At 34.1% G+C, this 19,740-nt stretch overlaps 2 protein-coding genes across 2 annotated transcripts in view; both read left to right on the top strand.

The window, feature by feature from the left end:
- Positions 1-6,093, top strand: part of Sls (sallimus) — a 30,007-nt gene extending 23,914 nt beyond the window's left edge. The window contains exons 15-21 of the mRNA XM_026644736.2: positions 31-318; positions 951-1,182; positions 1,267-1,438; positions 1,556-1,742; positions 2,086-2,416; positions 2,506-3,829; positions 4,168-6,093. Coding sequence (XP_026500521.2) covers positions 31-318; positions 951-1,182; positions 1,267-1,438; positions 1,556-1,742; positions 2,086-2,416; positions 2,506-3,829; positions 4,168-4,308 — 2,675 coding nt within the window. The 3' untranslated portion in view covers positions 4,309-6,093. The remainder of the gene's footprint in view (positions 1-30; positions 319-950; positions 1,183-1,266; positions 1,439-1,555; positions 1,743-2,085; positions 2,417-2,505; positions 3,830-4,167) is intronic.
- A 9,182-nt stretch (positions 6,094-15,275) lies between these two features.
- The window catches only part of LOC113403088 (titin-like), a 63,760-nt gene continuing 59,295 nt past the window's right edge, over positions 15,276-19,740 (top strand). The window contains exon 1 of the mRNA XM_064220280.1: positions 15,276-19,428. Within this exon, the coding sequence (XP_064076350.1) occupies positions 15,276-19,428 (4,153 nt within the window). The remainder of the gene's footprint in view (positions 19,429-19,740) is intronic.

The raw sequence follows: 19,740 nt of genomic DNA, 5'->3' as shown, positions 1-19,740 counted from the left end.
TGTAATTCATATTCACTTTTTTTTAAATAGAACTGCCAGACATCATTTTACAAAACCAAGTACCGAAAGGCATGAAGAAATCAGAAGCATTAACTCAAATGGAGGCAACTATTAAAAAATATACTTCCGAAGTATTCTTAACTGAAGACGATCTTTTTGACATCGATAAGAAACAACCTCCTCGGTTTGTAACACAAATACAAAGTCAAACTACCTTGATTGAAATGGAATCGACCAAATTTGAATGTCAGCTAGCGCCTGTAGGAGATCCTAACATGAAAGTTGAATGGTTCTTCAATGGCAAACCTTTGTTACACAGTAAGTATATGTTTACTAATCAATATATATACTTTTTTAAATGACAAGAGGAAACTTTACTTTTTCACCTTAGTAGTTTTACAATAAAGGACAATGGTCGAAATTCTATAGAACTTTTTCTCATCTGAAAAGTTAAAAAACAAGTATGCATAGTATTTTATTGTAGCCCTAAGAAGGTGCAATTTTTTATAATTTGTAAATCTAAGCACAACAATGAGGTTATTTTTGAAATAGCATTGGATGAATATTATTTGTATTGCATTAAATATATTGTAATTCCGTGCATGTTTCACTGCAATCCCGAAGGGTTTACGCTTTAAAGGTAAATATACAACTTAGTACATACCTGATGCTCCAGGTCCCATTTTGCGTGAAGAATCAGCATTATGGTCCCAATCTTAGCGCAAGCGAAAATTTTATGTATTTTGAAACGATGCTTTTACGGAATCACTATTGTTAAAATTTCTTGTTTTCATGAGATGTTTTTTATTAATTTATATTTCTAGTATACGACAGTATTTGGTAGGGCAGAATCTGACATTGTCAATTACCCATTCTGAATCGCAGTTTCCTATAATTTATTATAATCATATTATGTTTTATTTTGGTTTAATTTGGTTAATCATTTTCAGAAAATCGCTTTACACCTATTTATGACTTTGGTTACGTTGCCATGAACTTCGGCTGGGTATATCCAGAAGATAGCGGTGAATATCTCTGTCGAGCTACTAATTTGTATGGTATGGATGAAACCAGAGCGGTTATAAAAACTACCGGCAAACCAGGCATTGTATATGATTCTCAATTGCCAAAGCATATGAAGAGTATTGAAAAAATACGGGAGATGGAAGCTTCTTGGCAAGTGTAAGTATTATTAAGAATGAAAATTGTATAACAATCATATTTAATTTTTCTGAATGTTGTGACTACGTATAAATATAATTGTAGTGGACCTGAACAAGCCGTGGAAGAAACTAAACCTCGTTCAGCTCCAGTGTTCGTAAGCCGCCCAGAACCAGTAACAGTCGAGGAAGGAGAGTGGGCACGTTTTTGTTGTCGTGTGACAGGCCATCCAAAACCACGCGTGATGTGGCTCATCAATGGAAATACTATTGTGAATGTAAGGGTTTTTTACGAGCAGATAATTTTGACCGTTAATAACTATAATTATTGAATACAATCGATTTAAATTCATATTCGTATCTTTTTTGAAAGCTTACAAATTTAAATTCCGCAGGGGTCTCGATACAAGTTAACATATGATGGAATGTACCATCTTGATATACCAAAAACCAGGCAATATGATACAGGCAAAATCGAAGTAATTGCTAGAAGTTCAGTAGGGGAAGCTTTAGCAACCACCGAGTTAAAAGTTATACCGAGACACGATGATTATAGAGGTGTTCTCAAAAACGCACCAAGGCGTAAGTATATCAACTTATTCAATAAAACACTGTTGGCAGCAAGTATTTAAAACTTAAGGTGCTCTTTTATCTGCTTACAATGAATGAGTTTGAAGAATAAGGCTTACATAATTCTGCTGCACTAATACACCTCCACAAATCACGCAGACCACACAACCGCTTAAGCACAAATATCCCTCGCTTCCTTGAAATATTCCCATTTACCATATGAAGGAGTGCCGCTAAACACCTGCTTCTATCGCCTTAGCATCGGATTCTAGCAAAGGTATGTTTTGTAGTACTGATCTAAAATACTAAAAGCTAGGAACAATATTTTTATATGAATCATTAATTTTATATACAGCTTGGTATGATGAAACAACTCAATATCAACGCACTGAAACTGAGTTAGAAAAAACATTCGAAGAAAGGCAAACTATGCAACGTCAGGGTGTTATTGACCACAGACCTGAGTTGAAGCCAAAACTAGTTAAGGATGCTGAAACAGAATGGCAACAGACAGTGAAGAAAAAGAAGAGTGAGGAGTATTACAATAAATTGCAGGAGCTTGAAAATGAACAAATTGTAAAAGAGAGTCGGTTAAGAGAGTCTTCTCGTCAATATTCTATTCCTGGAGAGAAAGTAACAAGCTCTTCAGTCGCTAGAAGTATGGCACAGAAATATGAAGACAATTTGTACGTATTTAAGTTTCATTTAATATGAAAAGATACGTAAAAAACTTTAAAATAATTTTATGATTCTAATAAAATATCTTAAATTTCAGGGATATAACAGAAGAAGTTGTTGAAACGCAAACTCAAAAGAAAGTTCAAAAGCCGAGAATACCTGGACCATCAGAATCTACAGTTCACGGCAAGGAAGTGCATGTCGCAAAACAAAAACAAATTCAAAAAGAAGTTGTTGGAGATACAGAAATTACTCGAAAAATTACATCAACAGAAACAACTGAAGTAGAACATAAAGCTCAAACACAAGAGAGAGTGGTTGAAGGCCCTGTCAAACCTTGTACACCAGCAGTATTTACTAAAAAAATGCAACCTTGCCGTGTTTTTGAACATGAACAAGCTAGATTTGAGGTAGAGTTTGATGGAGATCCATTACCACAAATAAAGTGGTATCGTGAAAACTTTCCTATTAAGAATTCACCAGATTTCCAAATTCATACATTCAGCACCAAATCCGTTCTTATAATTAGACAAGTTTTTGTTGAAGATTCTGCAGTATTTGCAGCCGTAGCCGAAAATAGAGGCGGTACTGCAAAATGTAGTGCTAATTTAGTTGTGGAAGAACGTAGACGTCAAGGCAGGGGTGGAGTCATCCCGCCTAGTTTCACTTTGACAGCGCAAAACGTCAATGTCACTGCTGGTCAATTGGTGAGGTTTGATACCAAAGTTACAGGGACAAAACCTATCGATGTATACTGGTTGAAAAATGGTAAGAAAGTTCAACCAGACATAAGAAACAAGATCTTGGAGGAAGATGGCACATATACTCTTCTTATTTTAGAAGCTTTTACGCAAGATTCAGGTAAATATGAATGCGTGGCCATAAATAGCTCAGGCGAAGCAAGATGCGATGCTGAATGCGCAGTTAATGCTCCAGCTACTAAAGATAAACCAAAGCCCCAAACTAAATCAGCTAATTCTCCGCCCGAAATAATAGAACCGCTAAAAGACAAGGTGGTCACTGAAGGACAAGCTATTGAGTTTGGATGTAAGATTGTCGGTAAACCTGTTCCTACGGTGCAATGGTATAAAGGTGAAAAATTAATTAAGCCATCCAAGTACTTCCAAATGTCTAGAACTGCCGACGATTACACTCTACGTATTTCTGAAGCTTTTCCAGAAGATGAGGGTGACTACAAATGTGTAGCTTATAACTTAGCCGGTCGTGTGACTGTTGCTGCTAAACTTAAAGTTCTGCAACCAGACCAGGCGGAAAACTTACCGACGCTTACACCTCTACGTGACGTTGTCGTATACGAGGGTCAACCCGCACAGTTTAAAACTCACATCACTAGCAAAGCAAAGCCAACCATCCAGTGGTTACGAGAAGGTGCTCTTATACCGGAAACTCCTGATTTCCAAGTAAGTCAAACATTTGTATTTTTTTGAAATATTAATAATTATTACGTAGTTATATAAGTAATTTTGTTCGATTATTGTTTGGTTGTTTTCGTAAACGAAATATGAAAAGTAAAATCTTATAAATCCCATTTCTTATCACCTCCACGTAGTAACACTTCTTGGTACAGATCTTATTCCAATAAATATCCGTGGTGTTTAAGTTAAGACCCACGTGTTCTGTCCATTGGATCAACTGGGCTAGAATATTCTAATAATGGAAATAAATATGTAATTATTGAAAGCAAGTTTATTAAATACAAAGAGATCAAAGAAATTCTGAGAATTTGATTTATTTGCAGATGATACACGAGGGCAATAACGCTGTGTTGTTGATTGGCAACACTTATGAAGAGGACACCGGCACATTCACTTGCCGTGCTACTACCGCCGCGGGCCAGGTCGAGACCTCGGCTAAGCTAGTCGTCAAAAGTAAGACATAGATACAGGCAGCGAGCTCGCGTCGCGCACTCTTAATCCATTAATGTAGTGTTTCTTTGTTTCATCTCTATACCTCAATGAGATCGGGTGAAAACTACTACTTAACTACTCAGTTGACAAGCGAAAATAAACGAACACGTTAGACGGCATCACACAATCGTAGCGGTTCCCGCAGTAACGATCCCGCCCGCTTCCTAGCAACCTCGCGTAAACTCAAGTCGTGATATTATGACGCATAGACCTATTGGCATGCACCATCTAGCTTATCTCAAATGTCCAAATCATAATTACGATGTTGTACAAAAGACAGAACTGATCCGCGCGCTCCACATTGGACCACGGAGCGCGCACATCTAACAAAACTCGCTAGTGGAATACTGTAAACTTAACTCGGTAGTACAATTTGCGCGATACTGCATCTAACATTGCTGTACAATTAAGCTTTTTGTGTAAATAGTCATAGTAAGACACCACAACAGGCGACGAAGGGCTACGAGCGTCGAGCGAAGAGCTTCTGTAAATTTGGACACACGGAACATGTAATTAACACGACACGAAATATTCGACGACTTGTTTTGTTTGCTTTACCGCTACGATGTTTACTAAAAGTATTTGTTACCGAAAATATTTGTGAAGTAGAACACATTGCGTGATACACAAGACGCGTCTTTTGGCGAAACGTCAAATGTATTTTTCACCCAATACTCTCCGTAATGTTAGCCTATGCTACTTTACTCGACTTTACTATTTATTTGGCCTTATTAACATTAAAAAATATTTTATGCTTTTTGTGTTTTATTGAGATCCGACCTGTAAAACTTAAGTAACGATCTCAATTTCTATCATTTCATCAAGCACATAATTTAATTTAGGAAAATAAATTTCATTTGTAAATGAAACTTGGACTTGATTAACATCAAATTGTGGTATGACACGTGAAGAGATTCAGTCGAATCAAACACACGTACGTCACACCCGTGTGACGTACTTACACCGCAATGGCCCATTCGTACGGCATATCGACTCGTGCGATACGTACTCAAGTCCTCGTTTTAGCTTTATCCTCGAGCATGTATCATATTTGTAACGTTATTTCAACTTACCGCTATAGGACCCGTCAATCTAACAAGTTGCACGCACGCTGCGGTTTGTTTTGCCGTATTCTAATGTCACCTAACAGTTGAGACTAACTTGTCAGTGTCACGTCATACTACGTCCTACATTTACGTCTTTGTATTTACCGTGAAGTTGCGAGCCCGCGCTGGTAGGTGCACGCGGGCTCGGGGTGGTTCGTTCTCGTGAACGCAACATTTGCCGTGGTGATTACTGCAGTACTTCAACTGCTTTCGCTTAAGTATCTGATCTATATTTTTTTCCGCTGTCAACTCTACGTGACAAAGAAACATTCAAAGAAATGTCAATCGCGCCTGCGACGTCGAGCACTCTCCTAAGTTCGCACGCGTTACTTGCCTTGCCAGTTTCTATGTTTTGACAAACACTGCCGATGTTGGTGACCTTATTAATGTTTTCTGCAAGTACAAATCCGAATTGAATGAGATTTTTATAGTTTAACGTTACAGTGATCTTTAACTTAGTTTGATTTAAGTGCACGATATTGTTAAAATTAAATTGTGTTGTATGTTTCACCTAATTGTATTAAATTATTAGGCGTGACAGAATTTATCACTAAATATTTAAGTGCCTACCTATCCATATTTAATATATTTATAAAAAAAATTTGTATGTTACCTTTATGTGAAAACTGTTTAATAAACGCTATAAATTAATCATTTCGCATTATTATACACACAAACAAACACGGCATAAAAACATCCCGATATAGTACGATAACTTTAAACTTCTTCTCATACAAAGAGTTCACGAATATACGATATACGATTCACGAATATTTATTTATGTTATCCACACAACGCACTGACACTTACGTTTAGTACCGATGTTGTCCATCAAAATGTTGAATGTCCATCATCATATTTGAAGGCACAGAGTTGAAGTTACCGAAAAAGTAATTGCGACATTGATGGACGGCGAGGTAGCTACAGTTGCTTTATCTCATCGACTGGCACACCTCTATCTAAACCTCTATTCTATTCATGGCATTGAAAATTTAGTTTTAATATATCATAGATTTTTCTTTGCTACTGTTGTAACTAAACAGTCAATTAACTTTACTCTAATACAGGTTTGTTAGAATTTCACCATAGATACATGTTAACTAATTTTGAATGAGAGATAGTCTTGTGGGAGTTTTAAATTTGTCCTAATAATAATTAAGACAATTTAAAATAGGTATAGAGGTATTGAAATAGGCAAAGACATTAACAGACACCTTACACGAATACACAATATTATATAAGTAAAACATACACTCGGTATGTCGTTGAATCGAAGTACCGAAATGTGTGCAATAGTACAAAGCAAGCGACAACAACCACCCAAGTGAGACGTGAGTATTCGATTACGTTGCACGAAGGTAAGTTCAAAGTCTTTCATAAAAATAATTGTTCGAGCTTCGAGGAAATAATAAGAATAAGCTTATGACTTTTTGTATATAATATTTTTTTTTATGAAGGAAATAAACTACACGGGTCGCAATATGTTTTCATTCTATGTAGTGATATTAAAATAAAAATATAATTTATTAATCATTCAAAAAAGCATTAACATACGTATCGTGCTGTTATTCGAGTTCATGTTCCTAGTGGAAAATCGAAAGTAAAATTTTAATCAGAATGCTAGAATTAGCTTAAACATTATCAATTGAAACAATGATAAAGGAAAATAATTTCGTTTCAAATTTATTTTCATTTTAGTGAAAACACCGTCGGTGTTAAAGTTGTCAAATTTTCACTGCGTGGCGCTTCGCTCCCCCATTTTATTAGCACCTTATAATTATCGTAGGCAGAAAAAAATTACAATTTTGTATTATTGCCGTCAAACAGTATAACAACGCGAACCCTAAGAATGTCACGATCAGAGTTTTATAACAATTAATGAGCACAGAAATCACAAGCCTGCGAGTGAAGATTGTATTATTGTTATGTATCCTAGATATTTGTATTTAATTCATGGGATGCCGTCTCGACTCTAGTTTTGTGAATAGTAACTATAGAAGCATTGAAAATTTTTAATAATTACACATACAATGACACATTACATATTTCAAACATTTATGATTTAGAAACAACACAGGTATCGTGTGTCTAGTATTGCGATCTAAAAGAGCGTTCGATTATAGTTAGCTCATAGTACTACTAAACTAATTAACAATGTCATTAAAATACGGTCTGTATTTAATTAGTTATACAAGCCTTCCAAAATGCTATTTGCATTTCCCGAACGACGTCGCGCCGCTGTGGGGAATATATTCAGTACTAAAATATCAAAGAAATACGTTGTCTGCCTAAATACTAGACTGGGCAATCGTATTATTATCGTGTCCCGAATATTCTACAATGCTTTTAAATGATAATATAGCTTTTTTACATCAAGCGAGTAGTCGCATTTTCTTTTCGGATGCCAGCAACGTTCACTTTACGCTGTCTATAAATATCAGGAATTATAGACAGCGTACATATTGACGTGCAGAATCGCCTGATTATTTCTCGAAATGAAACAAAATATTTGACAAAAATATACAACCGACAAACAGGAATATTTTATAATCTCCATTTTTTTGCATCCTCCCAAAATATAGTTTCAATTATCTCTTAAACAGGTTTTTATGTATATGAATGTTCGAGAAATCTCTAAGAGTTTTAGAAGATAGTATAAAGCAAAAAAAATATTACATTACGAGACATTCGGGGAATTCGTCTAGCCTGTTTCATCTTAAGATTTAAAAAATGTCTGCTGGGGCAGCGGAATGAGATTTTAAATTTCCTATTGACATTAATGAATAATATTTATTATGTGGCCGTAATGTTTCACGATTTCTTTTTGATCCCGGAGTGACCCACTTTTTAATGATTCAACAGGAGTAAATTCAGCTGACCTAGAAATTCCCGTAAAATAACAAAGTTTTAAAGTAGTGTAGTATTTTAACTGTTTGATGTTTTTACGACGTGTATCGATATCCACGGCTGCATTTTCTAATCTTATTAAGCATTCCGTATTGTTTAGTAAGCTTTGTACCCTCTCTGTCTGATGCTGTCTTTTCAGCATCACGGATGTTTACTATTCCGATTGAATCTTTTCGTGACACTATTTGAACTAATGGGGCAACGATGAGCTCGTCACTGTTGGTATCGTTTGATTTATCAAGATTGATCGGATGTTATTTAATAGCTTCTTTTGAGCTTCTGTGTTGGTGTTAATTCTATTATTACTTTTATACAGTTATTATCATCACTCCTATTACAATTATTGTCCACGCGTGATTTATCGGCTGAGCAGACGAGCTTTGGACGTTCACATTTTTACACCTTTACCTTCTCTTGAGATATGTGAAAGTCAACAAAATTATATTGATAAATTTCGTTTATTTTTCAAGATTAAGTCCAATTAAAGAGAAATAAAATTCTAAAAAATTCTAAAACTTGCTAGTTAATCTCATAAAATGAACACTTACCAACCTACAGTGGCGGGTGTTGGAGTTTTCTGGTGTTGCGAAAGAATCAATAAAATATTTTGTACAAACAGGTGTGTTTTCAATTTTTTTTTACTGTTAATTCTGTTCTTCGTAATAAAGTAATCCAATCCAAAAAAATATATTTGGGGTATTTTGCGATTTTATAAAAAGGCACAAATTTTACAGCACCCGATATATGCAGACTATCAAACGTACGATTCGCGAATGCACGATGTTTAATTTATTATGTTTAGTGGGCATAATACTTTTATTTTGCACTGTATTTAATTATTTTAAAATATTTCAATATTTATTTAAAATAAATGTGTTGATAATAGGAAATTTAAAACATAGGTATGTAACCTCTACTCCTGCTGCCCCTAGCGGATATTTTTTGAATCTTCAGAAGAAATAGGCTAATTTGTTTCATGTAATAATCATAAATAGATAAAATGAGTAACAAATTGTACAAATAGGCCAGTGAGCGAATACACACTGTGAAAAAGTTTCACCACGTCTGTCGCTACCAATATTAAATGTAGTTGAATATAATACCATTTTAAATATGTAATAGTCAATACAGACTTATCACTAAATAACAGCTCTTACTAATGGTGACTTGAACCCTGATTTGAATTAATTATATATGATGCGGACTATATATTATGTTGTTCACCTCTTTATTATATAAATAAATTATTGCCATCATATAAATAATATATTTTAAAAACGTACGTATTTTAAGACTGACAAAAAGATTACACGGAAATATAAAAGTAAATTTATATTTATTAATCTTAGTTTCTGCATTTTTAACTACTAAAGAACAGGCGCTTATATACAAAAATATAAGTTCCATCAAGAAAGTATTACATTGCTGCATGCTATTCAATTATTATTATTTATATACTATTTTATAATTTTTAGATTTTAAAGTCAGTAAACGATGTCGGTCCTGTACCCGTTTTGGTTTAGCTGGGAACCTGCACTCTTCATTTCCCAGATCCGTCGTCGTCAGAATATTGTAACAAGTAATCTAACAACAAGCGCTGCCAGAATGTCTAGCGTACCAAATGTTATTCGACTGACGTCATGATCGAAGAAGTAATCGGAATAGACGACTCCAATCGAAGGCGTAAAGATTGTACACGCGTGTCATGCAACTGGCTAACCGTTTTCTGCTGTATCGGGCAATACAGAAAATTCTTGATGAATATTGTATGACAATGTATACCTTCATTTGTTCCAATAACGACTTCAATTACATTCAACACGCAGTTTTCTCACGAAACCAAAATAAACTCCATAGCTCATTGTTACTATTGTAAGTATTTACCTGGGGTAAAAATATCCTGTCGATTTGTGAAACGAATCAAGTTCGAAGTTGTTTCTTTATTTATACTTCTTCTTCGATCGGGATAGGCTAGCGATAATTTTATATTCGGAAAACGTTTAATTTATATGTACGCGAGTAGACAAATGTACTTTATTGATTTCTCTACTTGCGACGACTATCGTGAAGGACGTCAAACCAAAATCAAGTACCAAAAATTGTTGATCGCTTCCTTTGATCTCGACTCGTGCCACCCACCGTAGCGAATGTAATGATTACGAATATTAACGAGTGACGGGTCCTCAACAATAATCGCTTCCATTTCCAACTGCAATTTAGTATAGGTACATTGACTATTACAAATGACAAACTTCGACCGCAACAATTATTAAAACCTTTCCTACGTGACATTGGCGAAATAATCTGTGCCTTGCCGGCACAACCAAAAGCCATTAAGCTAAGAATTTAATTGAATAAAATTTTAGTGCTTACGACTCGTTCACGAATCAAAACGTACCAACCGATGAACACTTACAGACGAAATCTATTTAATAAAGTTCCACTTTTACTAAATGTTCATGATTTATGTTATTGTTTATAAATCTCTATAAAGACACTAAGTTTTGTAACAGTATAACGTAACGGAAGATAACGGTATAGGTATATCGAAATCATTTATGAAAAACTTAAAAAATAAATCTACTCACGACTTACAGCTATTTTACAGATTTCAAAATATAGCGGTGCTTGATGGTTTTCTTTCGAGATAACTTACATATTCTTATAAGAGTAAACGAGGGATTTATGTAAAATAACCTGAACATCTCCCTCACAATGATTAACTGTCTTAATAAAAAGTAAAATGATTGAAACGTATTGTTCTAAAATCAATAATTAATTATGTTAATGATGTATATTTAAAAAATTCAAAATTTGAAAGATGTTTTTGATAAATAGATTCTTAGTAGGGTACAAAATAAGACAGTAAAAACGTTGTGAATATAAAACATAATATACATATAAGTCAATGATATACAACACCAATTACCTATTGACTTATACGTCGTATCATTATCATCCTGCTCTTATCCCAATTTTATTTGGAGTCGGCGCAGCATGTCTTGTTCTTCCATACTTCTCTGTCTGACAGCATCCCACAATTAACATTCTTTCCAGCCATATCATCTTTCACACAATCCATCCATCGTTTCTTTGGTCGTCCCCTATCTCTATGTCCATCCACGTCCATGCTCAAGACGGGTAAACGGGACGGGAAAACGGGGTCACAAATTGTTCCCGTAACCTGCCGCCATTTCATCCACCCTGTGTTAATCCTGTGCTACACCGTTCGATCTATTTCGCTATCGCCTTGAATGAGTGAACCGAGATACCGGAAGTAGGAGCGGACTGGAAGGTCCAAGCCATCAAGCGTTATGGCTTTAGAAGTCAATGTTATTTCCAATTAATCCTTATTTGATTTCTTTTCGTCTCGATAGAAGCAACTTGCCACAAAAAGATCAACAGTTCTTATAACTACTATGAAGGAAAACTACACGTAAATAGAAATATAATTATTAGAAATATATGTAATTCATAATAATTAAAAACTACATTTGATTATAATTACCATTTATTTGTCAAACTGTACTGAAAAGCTTAGGTAATAGTATCAATTATTATTGATTTACGTATCGTAGATAAGGTTACAGGACCACATACTGATACAAGACAGTTTCCACACAATATAAGTTTTATAACGATTGAACATTATCAACACCGTTTTATATTAATTAAATCAAAAATAATAAAATGGCATCGGTAAGTAAACGTATAGTGATAGAATAGATTAAATTACATCGGAAATAAAATAAAATAGATAATTAATTACAAGAGTTAGAATTAGGGCTGCCAGCTTTTAAAAAATATAAACAAAGAATTGTTTTGTCATATGAATAATTATAGTTACACAAAATACTTTTTCAAAACGTATGCTTTTATTATGAAACCAATTCAACACTTATCCAAATAAAAAACTACCCTATAGTAAAATATTGAAAACCGACTTAGGATGATTCGTTATTTTATTATGCATATCCTGTCTAATTGGATTTGTAACCAATAAAACTAAAAGAGTTAAATTTAATAATTGCACTAATTTAAAATTATCAGTATATAGTATATTAAAAATAAGCAGAAAATTCTTATATTTGTCTGAAAACATAGGACATTTTTGTATAGCTCAATTAGATTATACCTATGCGCTGGAACTATATTAAAATATTAATATATAATGAAATAGACATTCTAGACATTTATCGGAAATATAATCAATATTCAGCTAATAACTATAATGTTTGGGTATAATATAGTATACAAATAAAAACGGTTGGCAACCCTATCAAAAATATATTTAAATTAATAACTGATACTGGATACTGAATTGAATGAAAGATTTCAATTTCATTTGTAAATACTGTGTAATTGACAGTGTGCTTAATGCTTATCAAAAATCTATTGTTTCGGTGAAATTTAAAGTACCCATGAGTATAAATTTATAGACTTTTTTAAATTGACTTTATTAGGTAGGTACCTCTTCGAATTTTTTTAACTATATTAAATGTACGTAGTTTCTTTTTTCACACGACGTCTTCATTTAGTTCCTTTTATATACATCATCATGGAGCCGAATCTTGTATTATGTATCTTATGGCTTAATAGTAGTTAATACTAAAAAAACTTTTTTGCATGTGTACCTAACTAAGAATATTTTGTTATAACATAAAATGGTTTTGATGAATAATGTTAAGATAAAAATAATTTTTTTAACCACAAACAAAAGAATACCCTTGAAGACGAATAATTTAATAACATAATTTTATCATACTAGGGTAGTACTTCACACGTAGCACTACATAATTATTTTCATAATTAACAAACAATATATATGCCTATATAGGCACACACCTACCTATACATGTATATACGCAGTACAAAAATTTGGTGCATTTAAATTATTCTTTAAACATAATTCACACAACAATATTTACACAACTTTCGAAATAGACAGATGATTCCTTTTGTAATACAAACACTTCACTATCACAATTATTTCATTCACATGGGAGGAAATTTACAAAGAGGTGTAGAATATTTCTAGGGAAAATTATGAGTACCTTTCCATTTTAAAATAAATATATACTATCATCTTCATTGCAAGTGACACTGATTGACACAATATTGAATAGGCAATTAATTGTATCATTAACTTGCACTATCAAAGTGTTTTGGCAGCAGTTTCATTTGGGTTGGCTTCATCCAGTTTTTGAATTCTTGAAGTGTTGCCCACTTCATAGTGACCCTGCATGCTTTAATACAAATATGCAAATCTAATTTAATATATTTTGATGACACAATAAATTTTAAGGGGCTTTTTTAAGACAGGTCAATTTATAATTAAGAGGGTATTATATTTATGGAACTGAGGAGTGATATATCACCCACCAAACCAAAATACAAAAATATAGAGTTAATAATTTGTTTAGACTTATATATTTCTACTATTTATAAGCACTTTTAGTAGTAGTGGTAATATACTAAGATCTAAGTTGTTGTGCTTAAATTGCCCCAGTTTTGTTTGAGTTTCAAAGTCAAAAGTTACAACTTTTAAAATATCTATAAATATATTTATCAAATTTTCCAATACTCATACAACAAGATTAATAACTTATTAAACACAATTATTTTTATTCAATTCTATTATTTAGAATATTATTAGACCATTCAGAGAATTACATTGATTTACATTTGCAAATACGAACATGGCACAATAGTAATTCAAACTCTATTATTGTTGTCTTCTGGTTTGAAGGGTGAGTGAGCCAGTGTAAATACAAGCACAAGGTACATAACAACAATAATAGAATCCACTAAACAAACTTAAGGATCGGATACTAAGCTGTTTTTAGGTTAAAACAGCATACTATCTGATCCATACGAATGAATCTATAAGTTTTAAATTTAAATTAGTATGAAAAGTTTCTATACTTGATTAAAATATTTATTTCAGAATTGTCTTGTACTTTAATGAAGTTTATGTGTCTGTCAATGTATTTAAAATAATATCAAGACTTTGAACATTTGCATATCTACCTAATATAAATTAATTAGCATCACCTGGGATATACTTAAATAATAAATTAAGTTATAGTGAGACTTTAAATTTATTAAAGCACTCTGTTTTCATTTACTTCTTTGTGTATATTGATATACTCATGCTCGTTGATGAAATCTGTTTGTTTCAGCCATTCTGTCAAATGTACATATATCCAACCCCTTGTGATACTAAATAAAATCTTAGTCCTTATTTAACTAGACTGCTTTGAATAATACAACTCTAACATAAACAGCCATTAAACAAATATATACAACTGACTCTTAACTTTTATTCAGTAAATAATGCCAGATGAGAAAACTTTTACATGTATGTCATTACATTAATATAGAAAGTTCTTTTGAATATGCTTTATATTATTTTCTATCAAAGTGGAGATAGTTAAAGATGAGCTCGTTAACAACTCATTAGCATTGAGAGTAGAGTAAAAATTATGCGATTAAAATAAATGATTTTTATTAATAAAAATCATGTTCACCACTAGTATTGATCAAAATAACAATTTTCTTATATTTGAGATTATTTATTAGTAAACTATTGTTTTTGTTTAGAGTTATGCAGTACTCATCAATTATTGTAGATGTACAGTTTAATAGAGTGCAGTTATTGTTACAATATATGAACATGTACTAAGAAATACTTAAAATTATGCATTTTAAAATGAATGTTTCTTTATTTTAATACCATCCATCTTGTTGTACTGTAAGTTTGTTCAGTAGTTTTCCGTCATCATAAGAGGCATTACCTGCCAATAAACTAGTATTGAAAAAATTACAAAGCCTGTGATATACATTTTTGAGACCGATCTACACTTGGCTTATTTATTGTAATTTTTAATGCACCTTTATTTAATTTTTTATGTTAATAATCAGTAATGTGTGTTTGGAAAAATGGAGTAAATAATAAAACATGTGTAATTTTTACAGAATCAAGAAAAGACGATATTCGAAAGATTTATGACCAGAAGACAGAGAACTCAATCGAAAAAACAAAAGATTCCCAAGATTTAACAAGCAGAGTTGTACATCAATCAACAGAAGAAACAAATATTTTAAAACTACAAAAAATTGTTGATGTACAAACGCGCCAAGTGCCGTGGAGAAAAAAGCCTCAAGATCATTCAATCGAAACAAAAGCAGAAGATACTTTACAGACAAAACACTGGCGAAAAACACGTGCTGAAGACTCTTCGAAAATTAAAAAAGTAACATCTTACGATAAAAATATACTATCTGTAGAAAGCGAGCAATTAGACACAGATAGAAAAAAAAAGAAAATTGAGCACGTTAAAGACGATGCAACTGATATAAAAAAGAAAGAAATTGCATCCACCGAGAATGTTACAAAAGAACCAGTACCATGGACTCAAGAAGGAATTAAATTGCGTCCTACAAAGATAGAAAAAGTGGCCATCCAAAAAGATAAAATAGAAGATGTTAGCTTAAAACAAGTAAGAAAAAGTTCTCTTCAGAAAACTGAAACGCTACTTATAGAAGAGTCCCTAACAGCTGTTGAAGACACGGTAATACTAAAGGTCACAGATTCTGACAAAATACTAACAGAAACAAGTAGTGAAACGCCAATATGGCGTCGCAAAAAGAAATATACTGAAAAAACCGAAACTCAATCAGACGTAGTTGTAGATGAATTTCAAAACCAAACCAAAGTTTATCATGAAGAAGGAAAATCTCAGGAAGTGTACCAAAACTCAAAACAAAAGGAAAAACCAATAGAACAACCTAAAGAGGTTACTTGGCGCACTGGCAAGAGAAAACCTATAGAAGAACAAACTAGAGAAGTGATAGATCTAAAACCTATTCGCAAAAATGAGACAATCAGTAAAGAGAAACCTGAAGATGTTCATCTCAGATCTATTCCTAAAATTAAAACAAAAGTTGAAGATCAATTTGATGATAAATTGCTTACAGGTAAGAGACCTACTGAGGGTGAACACCCTATTGAAGAAGTGGTGCTTAAGCCTGTGCCGAAAACAAAGCCACTTAAAGATGAAGAACCTGTTGAAGGTGTGGTGCTCAAACCTGTGCCAAAATCAATGGCATCTGAAGAAAAAGAACAACCACATCTCGTACATCTGAAACCCGCTTCTGAAGAAAAACCTCAAGAAGTTGTACAACCTAAAGAAGTTAAATGGCGCACAGGCAAACAGCGACCAAAAGAAGTACAACCTGTTGAAGAAGTAGTACTCAAACCTGTGCCGAAAACAAAGGCACCCGAAGAAGAACTCCCGCAGGTTGTCCAATTAAAACCCCCTGTTAAAGAAAAACCAAAAGAAGATGAAGAACCTAAACAAGTTAAATGGCCAACAGGCAAACAGCGACCAAAAGAAGTACAACCTGTTGAAGAAGTAGTACTCAAACCTGTGCCGAAAACAAAGGCACCCGAAGAAGAACTCCCGCAGGTTGTCCAATTAAAACCCACTGTTAAAGAAAAACCAAAAGAAGATGAAGAACCTAAAGAAGTTAAATGGCCAACAGGCAAACAGCGACCAAAAGAAGTACAACCTGTTGAAGAAGTAGTACTCAAACCTGTGCCGAAAACAAAGGCACCCGAAGAAGAACTCCCGCAGGTTGTCCAATTAAAACCCACTGTTAAAGAAAAAACAAAAGAAGATGAAGAACCTAAAGAAGTTAAATGGCCAACAGGCAAACAGCGACCAAAAGAAGTACAACCTGTTGAAGATTTAGTACTCAAACCTGTGCCGAAAACAAAGGCACCCGAAGAAGAACTCCCGCAAGTTGTCCAATTAAAACCCACTGTTAAAGAAAAACCAAAAGAAGATGAACAACCTAAAGAAATTAAATGGCCAACAGGCAAACAGCGACCAAAAGAAGTACAACCTGTTGAAGAAGTAGTACTCAAACCTGTGCCGAAAACAAAGGCACCCGAAGAAGAACTCCCGCAGGTTGTCCAATTAAAACCCACTGTTAAAGAAAAACCAAAAGAAGATGAAGAACCTAAAGAAGTTAAATGGCCAACAGGCAAACAGCGACCAAAAGAAGTACAACCTGTTGAAGAAGTAGTACTCAAACCTGTGCCGAAAACAAAGGCACCCGAAGAAGAACTCCCGCAAGTTGTCCAATTAAAACCCACTGTTAAAGAAAAACCAAAAGAAGATGAAGAACCTAAAGAAGTTAAATGGCCAACAGGCAAACAGCGACCAAAAGAAGTACAACCTGTTGAAGAAGTAGTACTCAAACCTGTGCCGAAAACAAAGGCACCCGAAGAAGAACTCCCGCAAGTTGTCCAATTAAAACCCACTGTTAAAGAAAAACCAAAAGAAGATGCAGAACCTAAAGAAGTTAAATGGCCAACAGGCAAACAACGACCAAAAGAAGTACAACCTGTTGAAGAAGTAGTACTCAAACCTGTGCCGAAAACAAAGGCACCCGAAGAAGAACTCCCGCAGGTTGTCCAATTAAAACCCACTGTTAAAGAAAAACCAAAAGAAGATGAACAACCTAAAGAAGTTAAATGGCCAACAGGCAAACAGCGACCAAAAGAAGTACAACCTGTTGAAGAAATAGTACTCAAACCTGTGCCGAAAACAAAGGCACCCGAAGAAGAACTCCCGCAGGTTGTCCAATTAAAACCCACTGGTAAAGAAAAACCAAAAGAAGATGAAGAACCTAAAGAAGTTAAATGGCCATCAGGCAAACAGCGACCAAAAGAAGTACAACCTGTTGAAGAAGTAGTACTCAAACCTGTGCCGAAAACAAAGGCACCCGAAGAAGAACTCCCGCAGGTTGTCCAATTAAAACCCACTGTTAAAGAAAAACCAAAAGAAGATGAAGAACCTAAAGAAGTTAAATGGCCAACAGGCAAACAGCGACCAAAAGAAGTACAACCTGTTGAAGAAGTAGTACTCAAACCTGTGCCGAAAACAAAGGCACCCGAAGAAGAACTCCCGCAGGTTGTCCAATTAAAACCCACTGTTAAAGAAAAACCAAAAGAAGATGAAGAACCTAAAGAAGTTAAATGGCCAACAGGCAAACAGCGACCAAAAGAAGTACAACCTGTTGAAGAAGTAGTACTCAAACCTGTGCCGAAAACAAAGGCACCCGAAGAAGAACTCCCGCAAGTTGTCCAATTAAAACCCACTGTTAAAGAAAAACCAAAAGAAGATGAAGAACCTAAAGAAGTTAAATGGCCAACAGGCAAACAGCGACCAAAAGAAGTACAACCTGTTGAAGAAGTAGTACTCAAACCTGTGCCGAAAACAAAGGCACCCGAAGAAGAACTCCCGCAAGTTGTCCAATTAAAACCCACTGTTAAAGAAAAACCAAAAGAAGATGAAGAACCTAAAGAAGTTAAATGGCCAACAGGCAAACAGCGACCAAAAGAAGTACAACCTGTTGAAGAAGTAGTACTCAAACCTGTGCCGAAAACAAAGGCACCCGAAGAAGAACTCCCGCAGGTTGTCCAATTAAAACCCACTGTTAAAGAAAAACCAAAAGAAGATGAAGAACCTAAAGAAGTTAAATGGCCAACAGGCAAACAGCGACCAAAAGAAGTACAACCTGTTGAAGAAGTAGTACTCAAACCTGTGCCGAAAACAAAGGCACCCGAAGAAGAACTCCCGCAGGTTGTCCAATTAAAACCCACTGTTAAAGAAAAACCAAAAGAAGATGAAGAATCTAAAGAAGTTAAATGGCCAACAGGCAAACAGCGACCAAAAGAAGTACAACCTGTTGAAGAAGTAGTACTCAAACCTGTGCCGAAAACAAAGGCACCCGAAGAAGAACTCCCGCAGGTTGTCCAATTAAAACCCACTGTTAAAGAAAAACCAAAAGAAGATGAAGAACCTAAAGAAGTTAAATGGCCAACAGGCAAACAGCGACCAAAAGAAGAACCTCAACTCGAAGAAATGGCGCTCAGGCCAGTGCCAAAACAGAAGATTCTTAAAGACAAACCAGCAGAAAAGACTATAAGCGAAGTTAAAAGTAAACATCAAGAAAAAACAGTAATTGAACATTTTGATACAGACACAAATGTTGAAGAAAGTAAAGGTATGGTAGTCTTTAAGTACTTATTGAGTCATTCATAATATTTTTTTAACAGATGCATGGCAGAATATTTCGTATAAGTTAATTTTATTTTTCATGTTTATCATCTCTTATGGTATTCATTTAACCTAGCTTTTAAATATATATTCGTGTAGATAAATATTTTAGAAATTGTATATACTTAAATTGATTTTGTGTCTAATGTATTATATGTACGGTAAGTTTATTGTAGTATTGTTCTCGTAAAAATAACCTTTAAAATCACCAACTGGTACGTTAAAAAACTAACCGAAGCAGCATAAGCATTAACAAAGA

This window comes from Vanessa tameamea, chromosome Z, assembly GCF_037043105.1.
Source record: "Vanessa tameamea isolate UH-Manoa-2023 chromosome Z, ilVanTame1 primary haplotype, whole genome shotgun sequence".
NCBI classification, from domain to species: Eukaryota; Metazoa; Arthropoda; class Insecta; order Lepidoptera; family Nymphalidae; genus Vanessa; species Vanessa tameamea.
Note: the sequence above shows the minus strand (reverse complement) of the source record. Positions and strands in the feature narration are given on the sequence as shown.